The 23,678-nt window shown below is 45.3% G+C and overlaps 3 protein-coding genes across 4 annotated transcripts; 2 read left to right on the top strand and 1 right to left on the bottom strand.

Moving 5' to 3' along the window:
- Window positions 1-228: 228 nt before the first annotated feature.
- Window positions 229-12,961, top strand: LOC120058502 (transcription factor Dp-1-like). Of its 2 annotated transcripts, XM_039007215.1 has the most exons (12): window positions 704-765; window positions 2,526-2,569; window positions 2,689-2,755; window positions 3,101-3,204; window positions 3,943-4,064; window positions 4,269-4,434; window positions 7,580-7,726; window positions 7,839-7,907; window positions 8,036-8,187; window positions 8,390-8,556; window positions 8,783-8,864; window positions 11,801-12,961. In XM_039007215.1, the coding sequence occupies exons 2-12, from the start codon at window positions 2,558-2,560 to the stop codon at window positions 11,937-11,939; spliced, it is 1,227 nt and encodes a 408-aa protein (XP_038863143.1). In that variant the 5' UTR covers window positions 704-765; window positions 2,526-2,557; the 3' UTR covers window positions 11,940-12,961. The 2 variants fall into 2 exon arrangements, with proteins under 2 accessions (XP_038863142.1, XP_038863143.1); XM_039007214.1 differs by lacking the exon at window positions 2,526-2,569 and having other exon boundaries at window positions 229-765.
- A 1,021-nt stretch (window positions 12,962-13,982) lies between these two features.
- On the top strand, window positions 13,983-17,739 carry LOC120057993 (rhodopsin kinase GRK1-like). The gene is made up of 7 exons (XM_039006478.1): window positions 13,983-14,681; window positions 15,421-15,548; window positions 15,783-15,940; window positions 16,029-16,112; window positions 16,214-16,338; window positions 16,614-16,815; window positions 17,012-17,739. The coding sequence occupies exons 1-7, from the start codon at window positions 13,983-13,985 to the stop codon at window positions 17,299-17,301; spliced, it is 1,686 nt and encodes a 561-aa protein (XP_038862406.1). The 3' UTR covers window positions 17,302-17,739.
- Window positions 17,740-18,961: 1,222 nt separating this feature from the next.
- On the bottom strand, window positions 18,962-22,860 carry LOC120058123 (protein-lysine methyltransferase METTL21C-like). Its single transcript, XM_039006596.1, has 4 exons — window positions 22,701-22,860; window positions 22,363-22,499; window positions 19,511-19,628; window positions 18,962-19,359 (listed from the first exon to the last, which is right to left on the bottom strand). Exons 1-4 carry the CDS (start codon window positions 22,858-22,860, stop codon window positions 18,962-18,964), a joined length of 813 nt encoding a protein of 270 aa, XP_038862524.1.
- Between the last annotated feature and the right edge of the window lie 818 nt (window positions 22,861-23,678).

Below are 23,678 nucleotides of genomic sequence, written 5' to 3'. Positions count from 1 at the left end.
AGTAAGCTAACCATTTGCTAACTAGTACATTGACCGAGTTGTCTAGCATGCCTCTACTGTAGCTACTTCCCGTTGTTTATGCCAACTCGCTAGCGTTGGCTAATTTATCCATCAACTGATCATCAAAATATTAGTCGTGCTCTTGTAACTAGACAGTTATATAGCTGTATGTTTCGCTCGCATGTTTGTGTTAAGAATTGCAAACGTAGCAGTTAACATTTATGCCGTTTTATACTAGTTATGTTTGCAGATATATTCTCTAAATAACGTTACCGTTATAATATCCTCAGGCAGTGGTTTGCGCTAGCTACGCTTACTCTTACAGTCTTCGCTTTTCGACCACTTATTAATTGCACGTTTTATTTTAGCTTTATTATAACTAGCTATACATTTACTTTTTATTTAATCGCCCGTGGCATTCAAGCGCGAGTAATATTATTCATAGTTATTAGCAAGCTAGGTGACTAGCGAGGTTACTTTGAAAAGCATCCATTTTGAGATTGATACATGATTGACCAGAAAGCTGACTAACTGTAATTCCTAAAGGTCCATGTATGCTCCCCAATAAAAATACATCTGTCTGATGCGTGGATTATTGGGTTGCTTAGAAACCTAAATGTATTAGCTAGCTATTATTTCAGAATCACGATCATTTGGCGTCTAGTTTTGTTTCCTGTTTGGCGATAGGGATTTAGACCTCCTCTTCCTCTGTCCTCGATGCCAACAAAAACAGCCGCCGAAGAAGCAGAAGAAAAGAGTGCACTTGTAAGTGCACTTCAAGTTAAACCTTTTAATTGCTCGGTCATTCCTGCTTGCAAATGCATGTTAGCTTTTATTAGTATAACCACAAAATATCAAATTGGATCAGTTTTCTTATACACAATCGTTTTGCACTCGGAATCGTCTCAAAACGTGCCTCAATGAATTAGCTAATGTTAGCTAGCCTGTAATATCACTAATGTTATGTAGATAGCTAGCATCAGTTAGTCCCTTGTGCGAGCTAGCTAGTCATCGTAGAATGTTAAATGGAAACAAATTCTCATTACAACAAGTAATCAGCCATCCAGACACCTTTTATTGTTGTAACGTTAGCTGGCTAGCAATTTCTGCTCTGCTTGTAAACTTCGTGGGGAATCTCGCGTCTAGGACGTGGTCAACACCTACTAACGTTAGGCCTTACAGTTTGATGAAATTATTAAAGTTATGATAAGATATCATAAATACTAAAACATGAATGTCTGATACTCATCACAGCTGACCAGTCTCAACACTTTGGAATATGCAATCGAAGTTGACCTGCAAAGATAATTTAGTCGACTAGTAATGTTTTTGTTCTGGCAATAGCGAGGCTGTAGCCAGCTAGTGGTGCTTTTGTGCAATAGCTATGCTGCTTATAAACAGGCAGGCTTTGCTTCTTGATCAATAACACAATCTGCTGCCTACCTTTGCAAACATTTAATGTATATTATGCAGTTCGTATAAATGTGCAATAGTTTGCCTGTGTGAAGAAAATTGTTTTATCAGGGATTGTGAACTGTCCCATAACACCCATAGGCCTATACAACTGTCACACACGGGAGGGATTGAATGTTTTTTTTAATGCAAATCACGATTTTCTTTTTTTGCTCTCCATACCAAAGCCAGTCTACTTTCTCCAATGCCACCCTGAAGTGATTTTAAGCAGGTTAACCCCAATTTAAATTAGTTTTCCAGCAGTGTATACTTCTATACACCCAGACAACTACAAATCCAGAGCTCTAACAAAATCAAATTCACATTTTATTGGTCACATATGTTTGATCTTCTAGTTCTGACAGTGCAGTAATATCTATCAAGTGATCTAAAAATTCCACAACTACCTAATAAGGGATGGAAAAGGAATATGTACATATGGATGAGTGATGACCGAGCGGCATAGGCAAGATGGTATAAAATAGTATATACATATGAGATACAGTATATACATATGAGATGAGTAATGTAAGATATGTAAACATTATTAAAGTCGCATTATTTAATGTGAGTAGTGATCCATTTATTAAAGTGGGCAATGATTTGAGTCTGTAAGTAGGCAGCAGCCTCTCTGTGTTAGTGATGGCTGTTTTTCAGTCCCAGCTTTGCTGCACCTGTACTGACCTCGCCTTCTGGGTGGTAGCGGGGTGAACAGTCAGTGGCTCGGGTGGTTGTTGTCCTTGATTAACTTTTTGGCCTTCCTGTGGCATCGGGTGCTGTAGGTGTCCTGGAGGGCAGGTAGTTTGGTCCCGGTGATGCATTGTTCAGACCGCACCACCCTCTGGAGAGCCTTGTGGTTAAGGGCGGTGCAGTTGCCGTACCAGGCGGTGATACAGCCCGACAGGATTCTCTCAATTGTGCATCTGTAAAAGTTTGTGAGGGTTTTAGGTGACAAGCCAAATTCCTTCAGCCTCCTGAGGTTGAAGAGGCACTGTTGCACCTTCTTCACCACACTGTGTGAGTGGACCATTTCATTAGACATCTGGCTCTATCATGGTTGCTTTCTGTTTCAGGGTAGTAATTGGTGACTTATCAGAGGAGGATAATGGCCAAAGATGTGAGTCTGATCAGAGACAACCAGGTGCAGTGTTTTTCCATGCTGGTCCTGATTCAATACAGAGACCAGCTGTTGAGATTTTACTGGAATAGATGTTGATGATGGTGTCTTTCCCACAGGTTGGTCTGATGGAAACCAATGGAGAATTGAAGGTTTTCATTGACCAGAATCGGAGTCCCAGTAAAGGTGAGCAAAACAGTGTGTTGTGTTCCAGATCTGTTTCATTCAATACCGGTCTCTGTCAGGTATGTCTCAACTCAACAGCAGGGGGCAATGCGACTGCACAGATGTAGCTCATCTCGTTTTACTCCTTTGAAAACATTCTGCTCATCTAATCATGGGCTCCATTATCAGACAGGTGTTCTATAGATTCTGGGTACACTCAGAATTTCCTTTGGGTCAGTAAGCTTGCATCCTATAGGGCCTCCTGTCCCCTGAAGCCATCTAGCTGAGAACTGGATATGAAAAGAGGCAGCCATTTTGTGGACAGTGGTTCCAGGTAAGCCTAGTGTTGACTCTGTCCCCTCTCAGGTGTCCTGTCTCTGGTTGCTGTCCATCCTGTGTCAATCCCCATGGCCAAACAACTGCTGCCTAAAACCCTGGGGCCCTCCAATGTCAACATTGCTCCACACATGGTGAGTGTGTCCGTTTCCCAGGCCCCCTATTGCGTCTACCACAGAAATATCTCAACCACAGACTTGATGACAAAGGATTTTATTTTGACACAGTGGTAGAGTGCAGGTTGTTATTTGCTTTCAGACATTGCAAGCACAACCTTCTTAACTGCAAGCTCACCACTTAAATACACTTGCTGAAACCTCTACACAGTTTAAACCACACACAGAATCCATGGTCTCTAAGACCCGTCCATTATCATTGTGACGTGACCGGGGGGTGAGCCTAAGCTGATCAACCTCTGCAGTCAGCAGGATTACTCCCATCATCCCATTACATACATGGTAATATATATATATATATAATGTATAATGGGGAACAGCTTATGCTTCACCCGATGACCAGCCCGTAGACAGTGGAATACATCACCTAACTGGCCTGCCTCCCATAACAACTATAAGCAGGAAGTTCTCTTCACCTTATCACCCCAGAGTAGGTTCACTCCACCACAGGCACTTGGTACATTATGAGTCAGCTGCATAATGCTCTTTCCATCTTTCCTGCTGGTCTTGAGGGAGACACACTTGTCACGCCATGATGTCGAGAATCAGTTCAGATTGCTCTGTTGTAGGTATATGTACTGTATTTTGACTGCTTGGTGCAAAGCAAGTTGCTCTATGGGAATAATAAAGATTTTCTATTTTACTCTAAAACTAAAATGGTTGGGCCCTCTCTTCCCACCACCCCACTCCCTGTAGGTGATTGGTACGCCCCAGAGGCCCAGTGTTTCCAGTGCCATACTTGTGAACAGCCCTCAAACACCCAACTCCCAGTTCCTCACACAGAGCCAGCCGGCCGACGCGTCGCCATGGTCCTCGGGGTGAGTCACTAACCCCCCAAAAGAAAATTGTATCCCACATCCTGGCAGGTCACTTATGAGGCACCCCCTCCTCTCTGTTCATTGATAGAGAAGCTATTTGAGCACCTAGCTGGTTTTAGATGTTTAGGTATTATGTGCGCCTGTGTGCAATATACCAGTGGAATCTAGAAGTAAACAGCTGTTTGATCACTTCTTTGTCCACAGGAAGCGTGGTAAGAAGGGGGAGAAGAATGGCAAGGGCCTGAGACATTTCTCCATGAAGGTGTGTGAGAAGGTGCAGAAGAAAGGTGTGACCACCTACAACGAGGTGGCAGACGAGCTGGTGGCGGAGTTCAGCGCTGCAGACAACCACATCTCCCCCAACGACTCAGTGAGTTCTGAAGCTGTATGCACACACTGCATAGGGCTATACCTCAGAGCAGGCAGGGGAGGTATTTATGACATCCCTTTTTCTCAGGTAGAATTCTCCATTATGACATTGCACATTCTGTCTGACTGAATAGGTCCTCACCAATAAAACGTGACAATACGGGGCAGAGTGTTCGATTTTGCTGCTGGGGGACAAGAAGATCCCTAGCTCTATTAAAACCATTGACAACTACGTGCCATTTTCAAGGGATTGTTAAATAAATGTAATAACTATTTGGTTTTAATATCATCTATTGAATATATCTATCAATAAAAACGTGGTCAGATAAAGCAGATGCTAAGCTACAGGACTGTTTTGCTAGCACAGACTGGAATATGTTCCGTGATTCCTCCGATGGCATTGAGGAGTACACCACATCAGTCATTGGCTTCATCAATAAGTGCATCAATGACGTCGTCCCCAAAGTGACCGTACGTACATACTCCAACCAGAAGCCATGGATTACAGGCAACATCCGCACTGAGCTAAAGGCTAGAGCTGTCGCTTTCAAGGTGCGGAACTCTAACCCGCTATGCCCTCTGACGAACCAACAAACAGACAAAGCGTCAATACAGGACTACGATCGAATTGTACTACACCGGCTCTGATGCTCGGATGTGGCAGGGCTTGCAAACCATTACGGACTACAAAGGGAAGCACAGCCGAGAGCTGCCCAGTGACACGAGCCTACCAGACGAGTTAAACTACTTCTATGCTTGCTTCTAGGCAAATAATACTGAAACATGCATGAGAGCACCAGCTGTTCCGGAAGACTGTGATCACGCTCTCCGCAGCCGATGTGAGTAAGACTTTTAAACAGGTCAACATTCACAAGGCCAGACAAATTACCAGGACGTGTACTGCGAGCATGCGCTGACCAGCTGGCAAGTGTCTTCACTGACATTTTCAACCTCTCCCTGTCCGAGTCAGTAATATCAACATGTTTTAAGCAGACCACCATAGTGCCTGTGCCCAAGAACACTAAGGTAACCTGCCTAAATGACTACCGACCCATAGCACTCACTTCTGTAGCCATGAAGGGCTTTGAAAGGCTGGTCATGGCTCACATCAACACCATTATCCCAGAAACCCTAGACCCACTCAAATTTGCATATTGCCCCAACAGATTCACTGGATTCTGGACTTCCTGATGGGCCACCCCCAGGTGGTAAGGGTAGGTAACAACACATCCGCCATGCTGATCCTCAACACAGGGGCCCCTCAGAGGTGCGTGCTCAGTCCCCTCCTGTATTCCCTGTTCACTCGTGACTGCACGGCCAGGGACGACTCCAACACCATCATTAAGTTTGTCGATGACACAACAGTGGTAGGGTTGATCACCGACAACGACTAGACAGCCTATAGGGAGGAGGTCAGAGACCTGGCCGTGTGGTGCCAGGACAACAACCTCTCCCTCAACGTGATCAACGAGATGATTGTGGACTACAGGAAAAAGAGGACCGAGCATGCCCCCATTCTCATCGACGGGGCTGCAGTGGAGCAGGTTGAGAGCACCAAGTTCCTTGGTGTCCACATCACCAACAAACTAACATGGTCCAAGCACACCAAGACAGTCGTGAAGAGGACACGACAAAACCTATTCCCCCTCAGGAGACTGAAAATATTTGGCATGAGTCCTCAGATCCTCAAAAGTTTCTACATCTGCACCATCGAGAGCATCCTGACTGGTTGCATCATTGCCTGGTATGGCAACTGCCAGGTCGGCCTCCGACCACAAGGCACTACAGAGGGTAGTGCGAACGGCCCAGTACATCACTGGGGACAAGCTTCCTGCCGTCCAGGACCTCTATTCCAGGCGGTGTCAGAGGAAGGCCGTAAAAATTGTCAAAGACTCCAGCCACCCAAGTCATAGACTGTACCGGAGCGCCAAGTCTTGGTCCAAGAGGCTTCTGAACAGCTTCTGCCCCCAAGCCATAAGACTCCTGAACATCTAATCAGATGGCTACCCAGACTATTTGCATTGCCCTCTCCCCCTCTTTTGCACCGCTGCTGCTCTCTGTTATCATCTATGCATAGTCACTTTAGTGACTCTACCTACATGTACATATTACCTCAACTAATCGGTGCCCCCACGCAATTGACTCTGTACCAGTACCGCCCTGTATATAGTCTCGCTATTGTTGTTTTACTGCTGCTCCTTTAATTACTTGTTACTTTTATTTATTACTATCCATATTTTTTTTAATTGCGTTGTTGTTTAGGGGCTCGTAAGTAAGTATTTCACTGTAAGGTCTACACCTGTTGTATTCGGCGCATGTGACTAATACGATTTGATTTGAAAAGCATAGTCTGAACTACACATTTCCGGTTATTCTGCATTTATCTTTAACATCAGTTATACAGCAAGTAACTGCATGCTTTTTATGATCAGTAAACATCAGTTGTTTATATGTTTTCAGATATGTAAGGGTAGCCTATCCATTTGGCATTGTAGCTAGGTAGCTAAGCAAACAACGTGTCATTTAGCTTGCTTCATCAGAGATTAGGCTTTTGGAAAGAGCTTTACATTGGCAAGTCCTCATCCTGGTAAAGTTGTCAGTCGGACTACTGTCATCTCCACTATAGATAGCAAGCAAATATAGCCAACATGACAGAACACCTCATTATGGCATCACTCTCTCTTACAGAACTCCTCATTATGACAACCCTCTTTCTGACAGAACTTTACTATCACTTTCTCTCAGACATAACACATCATTGTGACATCGCTCAGACAAAACAAACCTCTTTATGACGTCACAATATCACAGACACAACAAACCTGTTTAGGAAATAAAGATTCTCTGACATGGTCTTCCTCGAGCCTAATTTACTTGCGCTACTACCGCTTCAGTGTTTGGACATCAAACGTCCTCTCTCGTCCACATAGGGTTTTGCGTCCACATTCACCTCCTTGAAAACTTCTGCTGCGATTTCGAAATCCATGTGCGGACAGGAGCGGACATTCCGGGAGGTAGACTGCACGGAAGTTGTAAATTAGGCTTTAGGACACTGGTTTTCTTACGAAATCGCCTCACAAATCCACTGTAAGCTCTCTGCACACACAGGAATCAAAGAGATGAACCTCTTCCCCCTCTCCTTGTAGCATGTGTACGACCAGAAGAACATCCGACGGCGTGTGTACGACGCGCTCAACGTGCTCATGGCCATGAACATCATCTCTAAAGAGAAGAAAGAGATCAAGTGGATTGGTCTGCCTACCAACTCAGCCCAGGAGTGCCAGAACCTAGAGGTAAGTCTATGCGCGAGCGCACACACACACACACACCTGGCCATCTATGAACTCTCCTCACTCCCCCTTTTCTCTTATGCTCTGACACCCTGTCTGCGTTGTTCCTTTGTAGGTGGAGAGACAAAGGCGACTGGAGAGAATCAAGCAGAAGCAGTCACAACTCCAAGAGCTCATATTACAGGTGACCATAGGACAAGCCTGCCTCATAGACAACAATACAATCAATGTTTAAGGGAAGCATAAAATACAAGACCACGGGTTGACTTAACGTTATTCTAACGTTCTCTCCATGTTGTTTCTCTCCTACAGCAAATAGCCTTTAAGAACCTGGTGCAGCGGAACAGACAGACGGAACAGCAGGCCAACAGACCTCCGCCCCCCAACTCTCTCATCCACCTCCCCTTCATCATCATCAACACCAGCAAGAAGACAGTCATCGACTGCAGCATCTCAAATGACAAGTGAGTGACTGTGTGTGTTGGTGTATGCCAGTGTAAATTGATCATCAATTTAAGTAATGTAAAGACATTTTATTTTGTCCAACATCGAGGCCATGGCAACACACCGATTGAGTTTTTCATGGTTGAAAGTTTTTAATTCATTCATGTTCTAACCATGCTATTATAGTCTTCATTTCTTCCTCTCCCATTCTGCTGTGTTCAGGTTTGAGTACCTGTTTAACTTCGACAACATGTTTGAGATCCACGACGATATTGAGGTGCTGAAGCGCATGGGCATGGCCTGTGGCCTGGAGGTGGGCAAATGTTCCCCGGAGGACCTGAAGGTGGCACGCAGCCTGGTGCCCAAAGCCCTGGAGCCCTACGTCACAGGTCAGAGGTCATAGGGATCAGGGGTCATAGCGCATGCTTAAACTTCATGCCCAAATCATCTGTCATAGCTTGAGTCATCGAGCTACACACAATCTCTATTAAAGTAAATGAATTGGGCATTGTAAAACGTTGATAATTTGGGGTACATTGGCTATGAGAAACAAGGGCCTGTGTGGTTCTCTCTAATGTCTATATGTGAATGTGTGTCCTACTGTCTGTCACATAGAAATGGCCCAGGGTCCCATCAGTAACGTCTACATCACTGGAGGATCCTCCACCAACGGGCGGCGCCATCACGGCCAGGGCAGGTGAGACTCTCTCCTCTTAGTCAGGCTTGCCATCGGCACTTTCACATAGAAATATATGGTGACTCTTAGGGATGTAACAATTCACCAATACGCATCGGTCCCCGATTCAAATGTTTAAGATACAAGTGCATCAGTCCGTGGACCCCAACCCGATCCAAATGTAGCGGTCAGAAAATCGATACAAACGTTACGAATCAGCAGTTCACACATTTCTTTAGCTCATATTACATTCTTCCTTCCAAAAATACATAATCTCTTGTGACAACTGATGCTTCCTCTCCTTCAGTGTCGAACTGCATGTAACTGTGTTGACAGTCATTGATCTACAAGACATTTTGCATGCTGAACAACCTCAGGGAATATTGGTAGGCTAGTCAAACTGCGCACTGTGCCCAGCTTTGCACACTGACCAACGGGAGGTAAACGGCCTGTTCCTGATCTTGCACATTGCGCAGCAGCTTAAGCATTCAAATGCTAAAATGACTTGCGTGATATTAGGCTTTATTAGTTGAGTGACAACCTGTGTAATTAGTTGATTGTTATCTATGCGCTGTTGAAAATGGTGTTTTACCAGAAATAAAAAGTAATCTACCTGGAGACAAGTCACCTGGCTATACCTGCTGAACGGGGCTTACAATAGATTTTATTTTGATTGTTCAGGTTCACCATCAGCAATAGTTTTGGTTGTTTTTCAGATATACAGGGTTAAGTTGATAATTTCATAACGAGGACAGCAATCACTTTTGCGAGGCACACTGCATGCATGGCTGAAGCGAGAGGAGAAGAGATCACCACTCTCTAAAAATGTCCAAACCATTTTATTTTGAGATGGGAGGGTGGGAAATCCAAAGTTGTGCTAAATATTCATTGGCTATGTCATAACTATTTTGTAAATAATAAATATTGATACGTTACTAGCTCAAACACAATCTGCAAAAATGACAAGTTAATTAGTGGGTGATGGTGATTTCAGAACCAGAGTGTGGGGACAAAATGGGCTACATTGCCCCACCTAATCCGATAGTGGTAGTGAGTGGTAGATGCTTAGTCTCCCTTATGGCTCAGCTCAGGTGCCTACATAGTACGTACACCATAGTAGTCGGCTCAGACAGATCCAGCTCAGAGGCCCAGCTCACGAGCTTCATCAGCAGCAGATTTTCATTTCGATTGGAAAATGAATATGTTTATGCTGCAAATGTTGGTGCGATTCGTTCTTTAATCAAACTAAAACGTTTAGTTCCTGTATGGTATCGGAGCCCATGTATCTAGATATAGTGCCTTCGGAAAGTATTCAGACCCCTTGACTTTTTCCACATTTTGTTACATTACAGCCTGTATCTAAAAGAAATAAAATAAAATAAAAACATCTCTGTAATCTACATACGATAGCCCATAATGACAAAGCAAAAACAGGTTTTTAGACATTTTTGCAAATGTATTAAAAATACAAAACAGAAATACCTCATTTACATAAGTATTCAGACCCTTTGCTATGAGACTCTAAATTGAGCTCAGGTGTATCCTGTTTCCATTGGTCATCCTTGAGATGTTTCTACAACTTCATTGGAGTCCACTTGTGGTAAATTCAATTGATTATACATGATTTGGAAAGGTACACACCTGTCTATATAACGTCCCACAGTTGACATGAGGTTGAAGGAATTGTCCGTAGAGCTCAGAGACAGGATTTTTAAGGCACAGATCTGAGGAAAGGTAGCAAAAAATGTCTGCAGCATTGAATGTCCCCAAGAACACAGTGGCCTCCATCATTCTTAAATGGAAGAAGTTTGGAAGCACCAAGACTCTTCCTAGAATTGGCCATCCGGCCAAACTGAGCAATCGGGGGAGAACGACCTTGGTCAGGGAGGTGAACAAGAACCCGATGGTCACTCTGACAGACTTTCTCTGTGGAGATGGGAGAACCTTCCAGAATGACCGCCAGCTCTGCAGCACTCCACCAATCAGGCCTTTATGGTAGAGTGGCCAGACGGAAGCCACTCCTCTGTTCATCATGTAGCCCGCTTGGCATTTTCCAAAATGCACTTAGACTCAAACCATGAGAAACAAGATTCTCTGGTCTGATGAAACCAAGATTGAACTCTTTGGCCTGAATGCCAAGCATAATTTCTGTCGGAAACCTAGCACTATCCCAGTCTGTGATGCATGGTGGTGGCAAGCATCATGCTGTGGGGATGTTTTTCAGCGGCAGGGACTGGGAGACTAGTCAGGATCGAAGCAAAGATGAACAGAGCAAAGTACAGAGAGATCCTTGATGAAAACCTGCTCCAGAGCGCTCTGGGTCTCAGACTGGGGCGAAGGTTCACCTTCCAAAAAGACAATGACCCTAAGCACACAGCCAAGACAACGCTGCAGTGGCTTTGGGACAAGTTTCTGAATTTCCGTGAGTGGCCCAGCCAGAGCCCGGACTTGAACCTGATCGAACATCTCTGGAGAGACCTGAAAATAGCTGTGCAGCAACGCTCCCCGTCTAACCTGACAGGGCTTGAGAGGATCTACAAAGAGGAATATGAGAAACTTATCAAATGCAGGTGTGCCAAGCTTGCAGTGTCATACCCAAGAATCCTTGAGGCTGCAATCGCTGCCAAAGGTGCTTCAACAAAGTACTGAGTAAAGGGTCTGAATACTTATGTAAATGTAATATTTCAGTTATTTATTTTAATTATAAATTAGCAAAAATTTGTAAGCCTGTTTTTACTTTGACGTTATGGGGTATTGTGTGTAGATTGATGAGGGGGGGGGGGAAACATTTAATCAATTTTAGAATAAGGCTGTAACCTAACAAAATTCGGAAATAGTCAAGGGGTCTGAATACTTTCCGAAGCCACTGTAGGTATAGAATTGTCCTGAAAGGGAAAGATGCACATCCCTACTAACTCTACTACTCTCTTCTTCCCCCTCTGTATCTCTCTCTGTAGTGACAGCGGTGCAGATGGTCCCCTGGCCTCCAGCTCTAATGACTCTCACTACAGCAGCTCCCGTGTTGAGACCCCTGTGTCGTACATGGGGGATGATGACGAGGAGGACGACTACGATGAGAACGACGATGAAGATTAACTTTCTGCCGCGCCAAGCCTCTCGAACAAGCAGTCTGTCTCTTTTTCTCGCCCTCTCTCTCTCTCTCTGAGTATCTCTCTGAGTATTTCTCCCCCTTCCGAGTATCTCTCTCTCTGTAAGGGTCGTTGAAGAATGTTTTTCTGGGTATGAAGGGTGTGCAGACCTCTTCTCCTCAGAGGGGGTGGTCCTGAATCACACGATGCACATTGGCTCTCTGGGAAGTGTAGTCTATGGCTTTGGCACTGCTGCAGCATTTCTCTGTCTATTATCACCTTCTTCTTGGCAAGCCACCCCGCTGGAGAATAAAGGGAAAAATAAACATCTTCCAGACAACCCACTGCTGTTGGAGAATAGTGTTCCTTGTGTGTGAAATAGTTAGCTTTGTTATGTTTTGATTTCTTTGGACAGACTCAATGGTGAACCACTGTTTCAAGATGGCTGCCAGTGCAACTTCCCCCAGACCGCTGGCTCAGAGACACTCACTGGATCCAAAATGTCCGGTTTAGTCGCCACAATGCCCTAAGAAAGTTTGGGACTGCCTTTCGAAAGTGTGGACACTGTTTTGTTATCCCCCTCTTTTGTGGCATTGATATCAATGGGCTGGTGTGTTGGGCTAGCTTCCTCTCATTCTGTAGGCAGCTGCTTTTCTGGTCCTTATTTGTTTAAGTTTTGGAGAGCGCCCTTCCACACCATGGTAGTGTTTACAAGTGACGGGCACGAGCAAGGAAAATAACTCTCCTACCCACGCTCCCCTATAGGAAAATGTTAAGCTTTGTGTTTGAATGATGTAAACTGATCCTATGAAGATTGTAGTTTATAACATCCTTTACAGGTCAGTGGCGGAAGGAAGACCTGGACATTATTGATGTATCTGAAATGTGGGTTGTGTAGATCTGTCTCCATGGACTCCCTTCGAAGATCTCCTTTTTTTTTTTTTTTTACTGAACATGTACTGACTCTTCCAAAATACCTTTTCTGTAATCTAATATAATTTTGTCAATTAAATATAGAGAATGTTTTAACACGTTTACTTCAGTTAGTGGTTTTGTGTGGTGTTATAATCTGAAAAGCATATGGTATTTTGCACTACTCAATTGGCTTCAATAGCTGAAATAGGACCGTAAATAACCTCAAATGGGTCAAACATATGACATCCTTTGGGAATTTTCCTCTGGGAAATCTGATGTGTTGACTTGCGGTCTCTAAAGCCTTGTTCACATTGGTATTTTGAAGTGACTCAAATCCTTTTTCCTGCAGTCAACAGCCAAAAAGCACATGGAATCAGATATTTCAAGCCACATTTAAAACCACCTTTGTAGGTTTTTAGACAGTTTGGCATATATTGTTGCTTGCTAGCTACTCTGTTGACAATTTTGACAAGAACAGGTGGTAGTTAACTAGCTTGTTAATTGTTTACAATCAAATTAGGGAATGTGCTGAAGGCTAGAGGGAGATATAACCATTTTGCTTTCACCTTTCTGATCCTTCCATATCTATGAAGACCAGGGGCCATTCCGATGTTTCGAGAGGTGTCTATTTTAGACTCTGCGCCTTACTCCCTCCCTTCTTTTCTACTGTTCTGCTCCCTTGTGTCTTGTTCTTTAGATAACAGGTGCTGCTCTGGCCTCCATGGCACAGTCTGAATACATCAGTCACAGCTTGGGCTCACTCTCAGCCTGAGGTATTAGGGAGTTAGTGGATAAAGGCATTACTGTCTGAAAGGTGCTGAGCCAGGTGTGTGTGAGAGATACGGGTAAAGCGCTCGGGTCAGGAGAAGGATCTTGTGTCCTCTGTCCTGCTGCTGGCACTGCTCTCCTTTTCTTTCTCTGCCGCTGTTCATTTTTCCTCTTAGCATTCCTCTCTAATCCTCCCTTTTTACTGTTTCACTCCCTCTTTTTCCTCTACCACCTTTTACTCACACTTCAACATATTTTTCGTAATCTCTTTTCTCACCCTATCCCTCCTTGCCCCCCCGCTCTCCTTCACCATGCTCTCCCTCTGAGTGTCCTCGCTGTCGGCGACAGCCTCTCTCCCTCCGTTGCCATGGATTTGGGCAGCCTGACCACGGTGGTTGCCAACTCGGCCTACATAAGCGCCCGCGGCAGCTTCGATGGCTCCAACCCGGCAGCCTCGCGTGACAAGAAGTACCACGCCCGCCTCAAGCTGCCCCACATCACCGTGTGTGAGGGCCTCCAGGAAACCCTGGACCTAACCTTTCAGTCAGTCTGCGTGGAGCAGCCCATCGGCAAACGTCTGTTCCGCGAGTTCCTGGAGACGGTGCCCGAATACCACGGTCCTTGCCACTTGTGGCGGGACATCGAAGAGTACGACTTAGCCGAAGACACAGACCGGGCCCAGAAGGCTTCTAGGATCGTCCAGCGTTACCTGGAATCCTCTGCTAAGCTCTACTGCCCCTTCCTGACCCCGGAGACCGTGACCCAGGTGAAGGAGGCACAGCAGGGGGCTGGGGACACACTCTTTTCCCAGACACTGGTCTCGGTGCTGGGCTACCTCCAGGAAGTTCCCTACACCTTCTTCCTGGAGAGCATGTACCTGAAGAGGTTCCTGCAGTGGAAGTGGCTGGAGATGCAGCCCATGGACCAAGACTGGTTCCAGGACTTCCGTGTGCTAGGGAAGGGGGGGTTCGGAGAGGTGTCTGCCTGCCAGATGAAGGCCACGGGGAAACTGTACGCCTGCAAGAAGCTCAACAAGAAGAGGCTGAAGAAGAGGAAAGGCTATGAGGTGAAAAGACGGGGTGGGATAGAGGTAGTTTCTGAGGGTCTTTGGTGTGGTCCATCATCTCTAGTCATGTGATACTTCCTGTATGATATCAGATGATATCCCAAGAGGAAATCAGTTCATTAGAATACAGGTCACTTCTGTAGCCTATTATCGCTAGATCAAGCTGAGTCACAATGACTAATGACATGGAAGGGTAGTGCTACATTGTGTGGCCAGGTGTCATACCCTCTGTGACTGTTAGAACCCCTGTAATCTTGAGTGAAACATTTGCCTCTGTCTTAGCCCTCTGTGTTAAACACAACACAGGGATAGAGCGATTACGGAGAGGTTTAGGGAAAAGCTGTTCTCAATGGAAGTGCTGGGGAAGGTTAGTCCATGTCCTTTACAGCTAGTCCAATGCCCTGTTAAAATGCCCCCTTGCTAATGTCAATCACTGATATGATTAGATAGGTGAAAGCAAGGATTCCACTTCATATCCTTCACCTATCCAGGTGTTAGGTCAGTGATTACTTCAAGGATGCATTTGAAAAGTAATTGAGCAGGGCCTACCGCTGAGATACTGTATATAATGACCAGATTGTCTCCCTAACAATGGGAGTATTGGGAGCTTAACGCTGTATTCCCTCAGTGGACAGATTTTGACTGGAGTGGATCGTCTCGCTTTGCCTCTTCCTCGCTGCCTACCGGTATGAATTTGTGAGTGATGGTTGCTATTGTCATGTTTGTCCCTCTACTCTAGGGGGCGATGGTGGAGAAGAGGATTCTTGCCAGGGTTCATAGTCGCTTCATCGTGTCACTGGCCTACGCTTTCCAGACCAAGGATGAGCTTTGCCTGGTTATGACCATCATGAATGGAGGAGACCTGAAGTAAACACACACACACTTATGATAGATTTGTAACATGTTTGTTCCCATACTTCACATTTTAGTAATTTAGCAGACACACTTATCCAGAGCGACTTACAGGAGCAATTGGGGTTAAGTGCCTTGCTCAAGGGCACATCAACATATGTTTCACCTAGTCAGCTTTGGGGATTCGAACCAGCGACCTTTCGGTTTCTGTCCCAACGCTCTTAACCACTAGGCTACCTGCCGTCCCAGGTACCACATCTATCTGGTGGATGAGAACAACCCAGGGTTTGAGGAGCCCAGAGCCTGTTTCTACGCAGCTCAGATCATCCAGGGCATGGAGCACCTCCACCAGAAGAGAATCATCTACAGAGACCTCAAACCTGAGAACGTGCTGCTGGACAATGAAGGTACACAATGAGAGGTGTACATGTACATACAAACACACCCACACGCATGTGATGCTTGTGTGATGTGACGCTGTCCATATGTCCTTAGGTAACGTGCGTATCTCTGACCTGGGTCTGGCAGTGGAGCTGAAGGAGAACCAGACAAAGATCAAAGGTTATGCCGGAACTCCAGGTCAGTCTCGGCTGCAGCGGCCCGACCTGGGATTTCACGTTTAGTGTCTCCAAGAGGTTCCATATTGGCTCTTGTGACTGACCTTTGCTATCTGCCCCCAGGGTTTATGGCCCCGGAGCTCCTGAAGGGGGAGAAGTATGACACCTCAGTGGACTATTTCACCCTAGGGGTCACACTGTTTGAGTTTATGGCCGCCAAGAACCCCTTCAGGGAACGTGGAGAGAAGGTAACCTGCTCTATCCCTCCTCCCTTTCATCCCTCCACACTGAAAGTGCACACTGAATAACAGTGTAGGTCGTCAATTCTGGTCGTGTAGAGCCACTGGAGTATGAAGGCTTTCATTCCATCCCAGCATTTACACACCTGTCTTTGATTCTTCCTTCAAAGGCCATCATTATTTGCATCAAGGGTGTCTGTGCAGGGCTGGAACAAAAGCCTGCACACACAGTTGGTTTATGGCTTTGATGTATTGTTGCTAACCCGCGGTCGTCTTCTGGTCAGGTTGAGAAGGAGGCACTAAAGGAGCGCATCATGACCGGGACTGTGGTTTACCCAGAGACATTCAGTGAGAACGCCAAGTCCATCTGCTCTGCGCTGCTGGAGAAACAGGTGGACAAGAGACTAGGTTTCAAGGACGGGACCTGTGACGAGATCAGGACACACCCCTTCTTCACCGCCATCCACTGGACAAGACTGGATGCAGGTACGAACTGCTATTTCTAAGTGCTAAACTGAACCAAATGTTAAGTTGTGTATGTGGGCTAGATTTGGGCCATGATAATTTTGCTGTGTCACACTACAGCTGCCACAAAGACAGACTCCCAATCAGAAGCACACCATCCCTCCTTCTGAAGTTCACTCAGTAAGAGTCTCTCTAACCCCCTCCCTCTCTCCTACAGGCATCCTGCCCCCTCCGTTTGTCCCTGACTCCAAGGTGGTCTACGCCAAGGACTTGGATGACGTGGGGGAGTTCTCCTCGGTGAAGGGGGTGGGGCTGGACGACCCCGACCGCGTGTTCTTTGACGAGTTCTCCTCTGGGAACATTGCCATCCCCTGGCAGGAGGAGATGATTGAGACGGGGATCTATGGTGAGCTCAACGTGTGGGGACCCGCAGGCACCATACCCAACGACCTGCGCAGGGAGTCCATCTTGGAACAGCCCAAGTCATCCACCTGCTGCTTGGCGTGATTGTCTCTTTGGAAACGGAGGACGAAGAAGGGAGCTCAGACGTTCCGGATCAGACCAACCGTAGCTCTTTGAGGTGATGTTGTGTTTAGTACACGCGGAAGCGCTGCCAACTGAATATTTTTTTGAACGCTTTACGTTTAGAGTAGAACAATGAGAGAAACTGTAAAAAAAAAAAAATACATACACCTCAAAGGGCATTGATGGGAAAATGCGTCGCCATCGTGACAACAACACCTGGACCCAGACAAACACTCAAGACAGTCCAGAACAGGAAATCAGGTTCTACACAATAACGTTGCCATGGAGATGGAACTCCTGAGTGGCACGGCGTTCTGACTGCTCATTGGTTGAGATTGAGAGACTGTTCCGCTGCTCTTAGAGTGAAACTGTTAGATGGACTTTGGACCTTTGTACTTCATTTGGGCCCAGCTATAGATATTCTGTATTCTCAAAGCATTCTGACAGATCATTTAGCATCATCAAGATGCTTTCTGATTCTGCTCACTATAACACTAGTGAAATGTGCTAAGAAACATGAAATCTTGCAGTTCTCTAAATATGTCAATATACACTGAGTCTATCAAACATCAGGAACACCTTCCCAATATTGAGTTGCACCCCACCCCTTGCCCTCAGAACAGCCCCAATTGATTAGGCATGAACTCTACAAGGTGTCACAGGGATCCACAGGGATGCTGGCCCATGTTGACTCCAATGCTTCCCACATTTGTGTCAAGTTGGCTGGATGTCCTTTGGGTGGCAGACCATTCTTGTTACATACGGGAAACTGTTGAGCGTGAAAAACCCAGCAGCGTTGCAGTTCTTGACACAAACTGGTGCGCCTGGCACCTACTACCATACCCTGTTCAAAGGCACTTCAATGTTATGTGTTGCCCGTTCACCCTCTGAATGGCACACATAAACAATCCATGTCTCAGTTGTCTCTAGGCTTAAAAATCCTTCTTTAGCCTGTCTCCTCCCCTTCATCTACACTGATTTGAAGTGGATTTAACAAGTGACATCAATAAGGGATTCTAACTTTGGAAAGAGCAGTTGTTAATGTTTTGTACACTCAGTGTAAGAGCTTACCTTCTTGAACTAGTCTGTTTTCATGTATAGTGGGAAAGGGTTTGTTTGCCATTATCGTAAATGCAGGTGATACTGTCTCTAGTAGATGTCTATGTATATATAGTAACTTTCAGAATATCTGTGTTGATGCCAATGCAGACTATGCGTAAGTAGCGAGAAATGAACACATTTCTCACACTGTAGTGCAAATCAAATTTATTTACAAAACATTTTGTCAATGTATCAAATGTATGAAAAAACATTGGTAGATAAAATTGCATTTTGAAAAGTCACATGGTTTAGATTCATTTTGGTTTCTGTTTTTTTTTGCAGGACACGGGTTGTAAATATAATGTAGCTCACAGCAATGTCCTTGAAACCCAGAATCTGCTTTTGTTGTCTGTCTAATAATAGTGTGTGTTGGTGAGGTGAATGTACCCACACAATGGGCTCCAGGCAGTCTGTAGTGAGCTCCTGTTTCATCCATCCACAGTGGAGAACAATCTCTTCTTTCTCTTGTTCAACACTTTTCCTCTGAGTCTCCTCTACTCCCTGGTCTCTCCATTCTATCCCCTCTCCCCCTCTCCTCTCTTCACTCTCGTGCCGTGGCCTTGTAGATCATCACGTCTCCCTCCTTTAGCTCTGTCATCAGTGTTGTATCAAAACAACTCTTAAATCTCTCTGTGAACTTCAGGTCTGACTGGAACCTCACCTTATTGGCCCACATCAGCGTGGTGCCACTTCCTGGTTTGCAGAAGTGGTGCATGGTCGCCAGCAGCTCCTCCAGGTAGTTGTGGTGATACACTACATCGGCTGCCAGCACGTAGTCATAGTGACAGGAAGTGCTGGGGAAGTCTTTCTCAAGGTCGTGACCCCAGGTGAGGGCAGTTACCTGGGGCGTGTAGCGGCAGCGGCCCTTGGAGTTCCGAGAGAGGTTAAAGGTCAGGTTGGGAAGGATTTCGGGCAGGTCGGTGGCTGTTACCCAGGCACCTGGAAAACAGGATACAAGGGGAACAGTCAGTTAGGAAAATTGAATCAGTCTGTCAAACCATATCACCAACTGACAGACTCATCTAGTAGACTGGCCAGTGGCCATTATACAGTTAGCCAGACTGAAAAAGAGACAGATGGACAGACTCACCCAGAAGACTGGCCACAATAGATAGTAAACCTGTCCCTGCTCCAATCTCCAGTACCGCTTTATCCAGGAAATTCACCTGCTGCCGGTTATTCTCCAGGAACTGACTCAGAGCCACCGCCTACCCAGACACACACACAAACACATCATCGTCAGCAACAGCATTATTATCATCATCACTGCGATCACCAGCAACATCTACACACAGTGATAGATAGAGCAACCCAGATCAGTCAATATGAATTAAAGGCCCAGTGCAGTCAAAATTCTGTTTTTGCTGTGTTTTATATCATATCGCACAACAGCTGATGAAACTAACACTGTAAATGTGTGCTGATTGAAAATACAATCTACGCGGAAGTTTCTGCTTTCCATGGTGACATCACCATGCAGTAAATTGGTTAATAGACCAACAGTGTGCCAAACCTCTCTGCCAATAAAAGCTTCCACTCTACACGAAGACCACTCCTAGACAGTCCTATCTAAATTGTTGCTTGAGAAATATACTGAACAAATATATAAACGCAAGTGTCAAAGATTTTACTGAATTACAGTTCATATAAGGCAGGTATTCCCAAACTGGGGTATGTAAATGCAATGCCGTCATGGGTACGCCAAATAAAAATGTGATTCACAAAAAAATACATATATATATTTTCACATTTTCAAACAGCACATTTATATTTTCCAATGGGGCTATACATTTGGGTGAGGATTTTTTCTCGCCTGAGTAGCCTTGTTTCACTGCCCCCCAAAAAATTCAACCGTCTAGTGTTCAGCAATTTTTTTTATTTATTTCACCTTTATTTAACCACGTAGGCCAGTTGAGAACAAGTTTACAACTGCGACCTGGCCAAGATAAAGCAAAGTAGTGCAACGACAAAAACAACACAGTTACACATGCGATAAACAAACGTACAGTCAATAACACAAGTAAAAAGTCTATATACAGTGTGTGCAAATGAGGTAGGAAATACCAACACAATGTCAAATACAGGAAGCCTAGTCAAATAATTAACATCCAATCACATTAACCGTTACTGTCTCGCGGGAAACCTTCGCTCTTGCGCAGACATTTTAGAAACATGACAATTAGAAAAATAAGCCACAGGAGTTTTAGCGAGAATAAAGGTGACTTTTGAGTAGTAAGACATGTATAAAAGCAACAGATACCATGAATAAGAAGGGGCTAGAAGCGTCTTATATGGTGAGCTACCGAGTGGCTAGGACAGGCAAGCCCCATACTATTGTGGAGGACTTAATTCTTCCTGCTGCCCCGGATATGGTTGGGACAATGCTGGGAGAAAAGGCCCCAAAAAACTATACAGACAATGCCTTCATCAAACAACACTGTTTCACGACGCATCAGTGACATGGCAGGAGATGTTTTGAATCAATTACTGGTTTGCATACAAGCCAGTGAATTATATGCGTTACAGCTGGATGAGTCAACAGACGTGGCGGGCCTGCCACAGCTTCTGGTATATGTCCGTTACGTTTATGGGGGTCAATTAAGGAAGACATCCTCTTCTACAAAACACTGGAAACCAGGACAACAGGAGAGGATATTTTAAAAATACTGGACATCTTTGTGACATCAAATGGACTTTGGTGGTCAAGATGTGTTGGTATCTGTACTGATGGCGCAAAAGCCATGACAGGGAGACATAGTGGAGTGGTAACGCGCGTGCAAGCAGTTGCTACCGACGCCACTTGGGTACACTGCAGCATCCACCGAGAGGCTCTTGCTGCCAAGGGAATGCCTGACAGCTTGAAATATGTTTTGGATACTACAGTGAAAATGGTTAATGTTTTTAAAGCAAGGCCCCTGAACTCTCGTGTATTTTCTGCATTATGCAATGATATGGGCAGCGACAATGTAACGCTTTTACAACATACAGAAGTGAGCTGGTTATCATGGGGCAAAGTATTGACACGTTTTTTTAAATTGAGAGACGAGCTTAAAGTTTTCTTTATTGACCATTATTTTCACTTGTCTGACTGCTTGCATGATGATGAGTTTCCCACACGACTGGCCTATCTGGGTGATGTTTTTTCTCGCCTGAATGATCTGAATCTAGGATTACAGAGACTCTCCGCAACTATATTCAATGTGCGGGACAAAATTGAGGCTATGATTAAGAAGTTGGAGCTCTTCTCTTTCTATATTAACAAGGACAACACACAGGTCTTTCCATCATTGTATGATTGTTTGTGTGCAAATGAACTCAAGCTTACGGACAATGTCAAATGTGATATAGTCAAGCACCTCAGTGAGCTGGGTGCGCAATTACGCAGGTACTTTCCAGAAACGGACGACACAAACAACTGGATTCGTTATCCCTTTCGTGCCCTGCCTCCAGTCGACTTACCGATATTTGAACAAGAGAGCCTCATCGAAATTGCAACAAGCGGTTCTGTGAAAATTTTATTTAATCAGAAGCCACTGCCAGATTTCTGGATAGAGCTGCGCTCAGAGTTTCAACATTTGAGAGTGCGCTGACCCTGGTGCTAGAGGGGGTAGCAGTTGGAGGTTGAATGTTTGAAGGGGTATGGGACTATAACAAGTTTGGGAACCACTGATATAAGGAAATCAGTCAAATGAAATAAATAAATTAGGCCCTGACCTATGGATTTCACATGACTGGGCAGGGGCACAGCCATGGGTGGGTCTGGGGGGGCATAGGACCACCCACTTGGGAGCTAGGCCAACCCACAGGGAGCCAGGCCCAGCCAATCAGAATTAGTTTTTTCCCACAAAAGGGCTTTACTACAGACAGAAATACTTCTCAGCACCCCCTGCTGCATTCCCTTTAAGTTCAATCATCATGTTACTGAGTGTCTTTTGAACTCACCCCTGGCCAGACAAGGGCGCCATAGGAGTCCAGAGACTCTCTGATGCAGATTTCATGACCAGCGATAAGGAAAAACTCCTTCCCCAGCGTGTAGGAAACACTGGATTCACTGGCCATCTGCTTACAGTCAGACACCACTGTAGAGGACAGGACCACAACACAACCAGGTACGCTACACACCACACTGGACAGCCAACTGTTAATAACCACTACTACACACGGTCACAACATAACTAAGGTTGACTGTTACACACAACAGCATCAGAACCACAACACAACCACACTGGACTGCTAATATAATTGACCGTGACCACTAGAACACATTCACCATTCCTTACTGTTAGGGTTAGGAAACCGCTGCTTGCGTTCATCTTGTGTTCCATTGTCCATCACCTGTGGTCTCTCTTCTTCTTCCTTGTTCTCACCCGGCTCTCCGTCTGTCCTCTCCTTCTTGGGATCCTCTTGGTCTGGCTGTTTGACTGTAGAAGGGCTCTCCATCGCCACAGAACACTGTCGCCATTAGACAAAACTTTAGTTGACCTTGTGTGTGCGTCCATCCGTACATCTGTGTGTAAATACTGTATTGGTTAGGCTACATGTTACATGTGTGTAAATCCAGCCAAGGAAGCTTGGACTGGGCTATGATGAACTGGGCTCTTTTCCCTTATCTCCCCTGGGTCTAGTTGTCTGGGTTCGGGCCCAGAGAAATACTTATATTTATAACCAACCATCAGCAGACCACTCGGACTCTGGAGGGAAATACCTGCCATAGCTTAGGACCCACATCACCGAACTTCCTCAGTTCCATACACTTAGTTTCTCTTCTCCACACACAATCACCAGACTTTCACATCAAACATTGTTAGCTAAGATGGTGTTAGTATCAGAAATGGAGCAGCATTAGTACCAAGGCTTTTACAGACTCAAATTATGCATTTCCGTACAGGATTTACCCCAGTGTTTTACCCCAAAGGCTAGGACTTTTCTGTTTCCATCTACGCGGGCCGGCACCCGTGTCTCACTGGGCCATGGCTCCGGCGGACCAGCTCTCACTTGGGGATAAAGCCAGACCACTGGTACTTTTCAGCTGGCATTTACATAACAAATGTTAACCGTAAACTTCAAGACCTTCTCACAAAGCAACTGTTCTGATTATGCAGAAGTTGTTGATTCTGCTCTTCACAAGTCCTCACTGTCAGCCCTAGCTATGGAAACACAACATAAGGGTGTGTATACACTAGTGTAACACTGGTGCTACAGTCAAAAAGCAGCAGAAGACACTGATGCAAACACATGAATACCCACATATTGATGTT

The sequence above is a fragment of the Salvelinus namaycush genome, chromosome 13 (assembly GCF_016432855.1).
Source record: "Salvelinus namaycush isolate Seneca chromosome 13, SaNama_1.0, whole genome shotgun sequence".
In the NCBI taxonomy this organism is placed as follows: Eukaryota; Metazoa; Chordata; class Actinopteri; order Salmoniformes; family Salmonidae; genus Salvelinus; species Salvelinus namaycush.
This window is presented reverse-complemented; position numbering and strand designations above follow the sequence as displayed.

Excerpts from the sequence above, each read along its gene's own strand:
- LOC120058123 (XM_039006596.1), bottom strand. The coding sequence starts at position 22,860 with ATGGAGAGCCCTTCTACAGTCAAACAGCCAGACCAAGAGGATCCCAAG. Across the intron at positions 22,500-22,700 it reads GCGGTTTCCTAACCCTAACA|TGGTGTCTGACTGTAAGCAG; the intron begins GTAAGGAATGGT and ends TGTCCTCTACAG. Across the intron at positions 19,629-22,362 it reads GCGCCCTTGTCTGGCCAGGG|GCGGTGGCTCTGAGTCAGTT; the intron begins GTGAGTTCAAAA and ends GTGTCTGGGTAG.
- LOC120057993 (XM_039006478.1), top strand. The coding sequence starts at position 13,983 with ATGGATTTGGGCAGCCTGACCACGGTGGTTGCCAACTCGGCCTACATA. Across the intron at positions 14,682-15,420 it reads AGAAGAGGAAAGGCTATGAG|GGGGCGATGGTGGAGAAGAG; the intron begins GTGAAAAGACGG and ends CCTCTACTCTAG. Across the intron at positions 16,816-17,011 it reads CTGGACAAGACTGGATGCAG|GCATCCTGCCCCCTCCGTTT; the intron begins GTACGAACTGCT and ends TCTCTCCTACAG.
- LOC120058502 (XM_039007214.1), top strand. The coding sequence starts at position 718 with ATGCCAACAAAAACAGCCGCCGAAGAAGCAGAAGAAAAGAGTGCACTT. Across the intron at positions 3,205-3,942 it reads TCAACATTGCTCCACACATG|GTGATTGGTACGCCCCAGAG; the intron begins GTGAGTGTGTCC and ends CACTCCCTGTAG. Across the intron at positions 8,865-11,800 it reads CGCCATCACGGCCAGGGCAG|TGACAGCGGTGCAGATGGTC; the intron begins GTGAGACTCTCT and ends CTCTCTCTGTAG.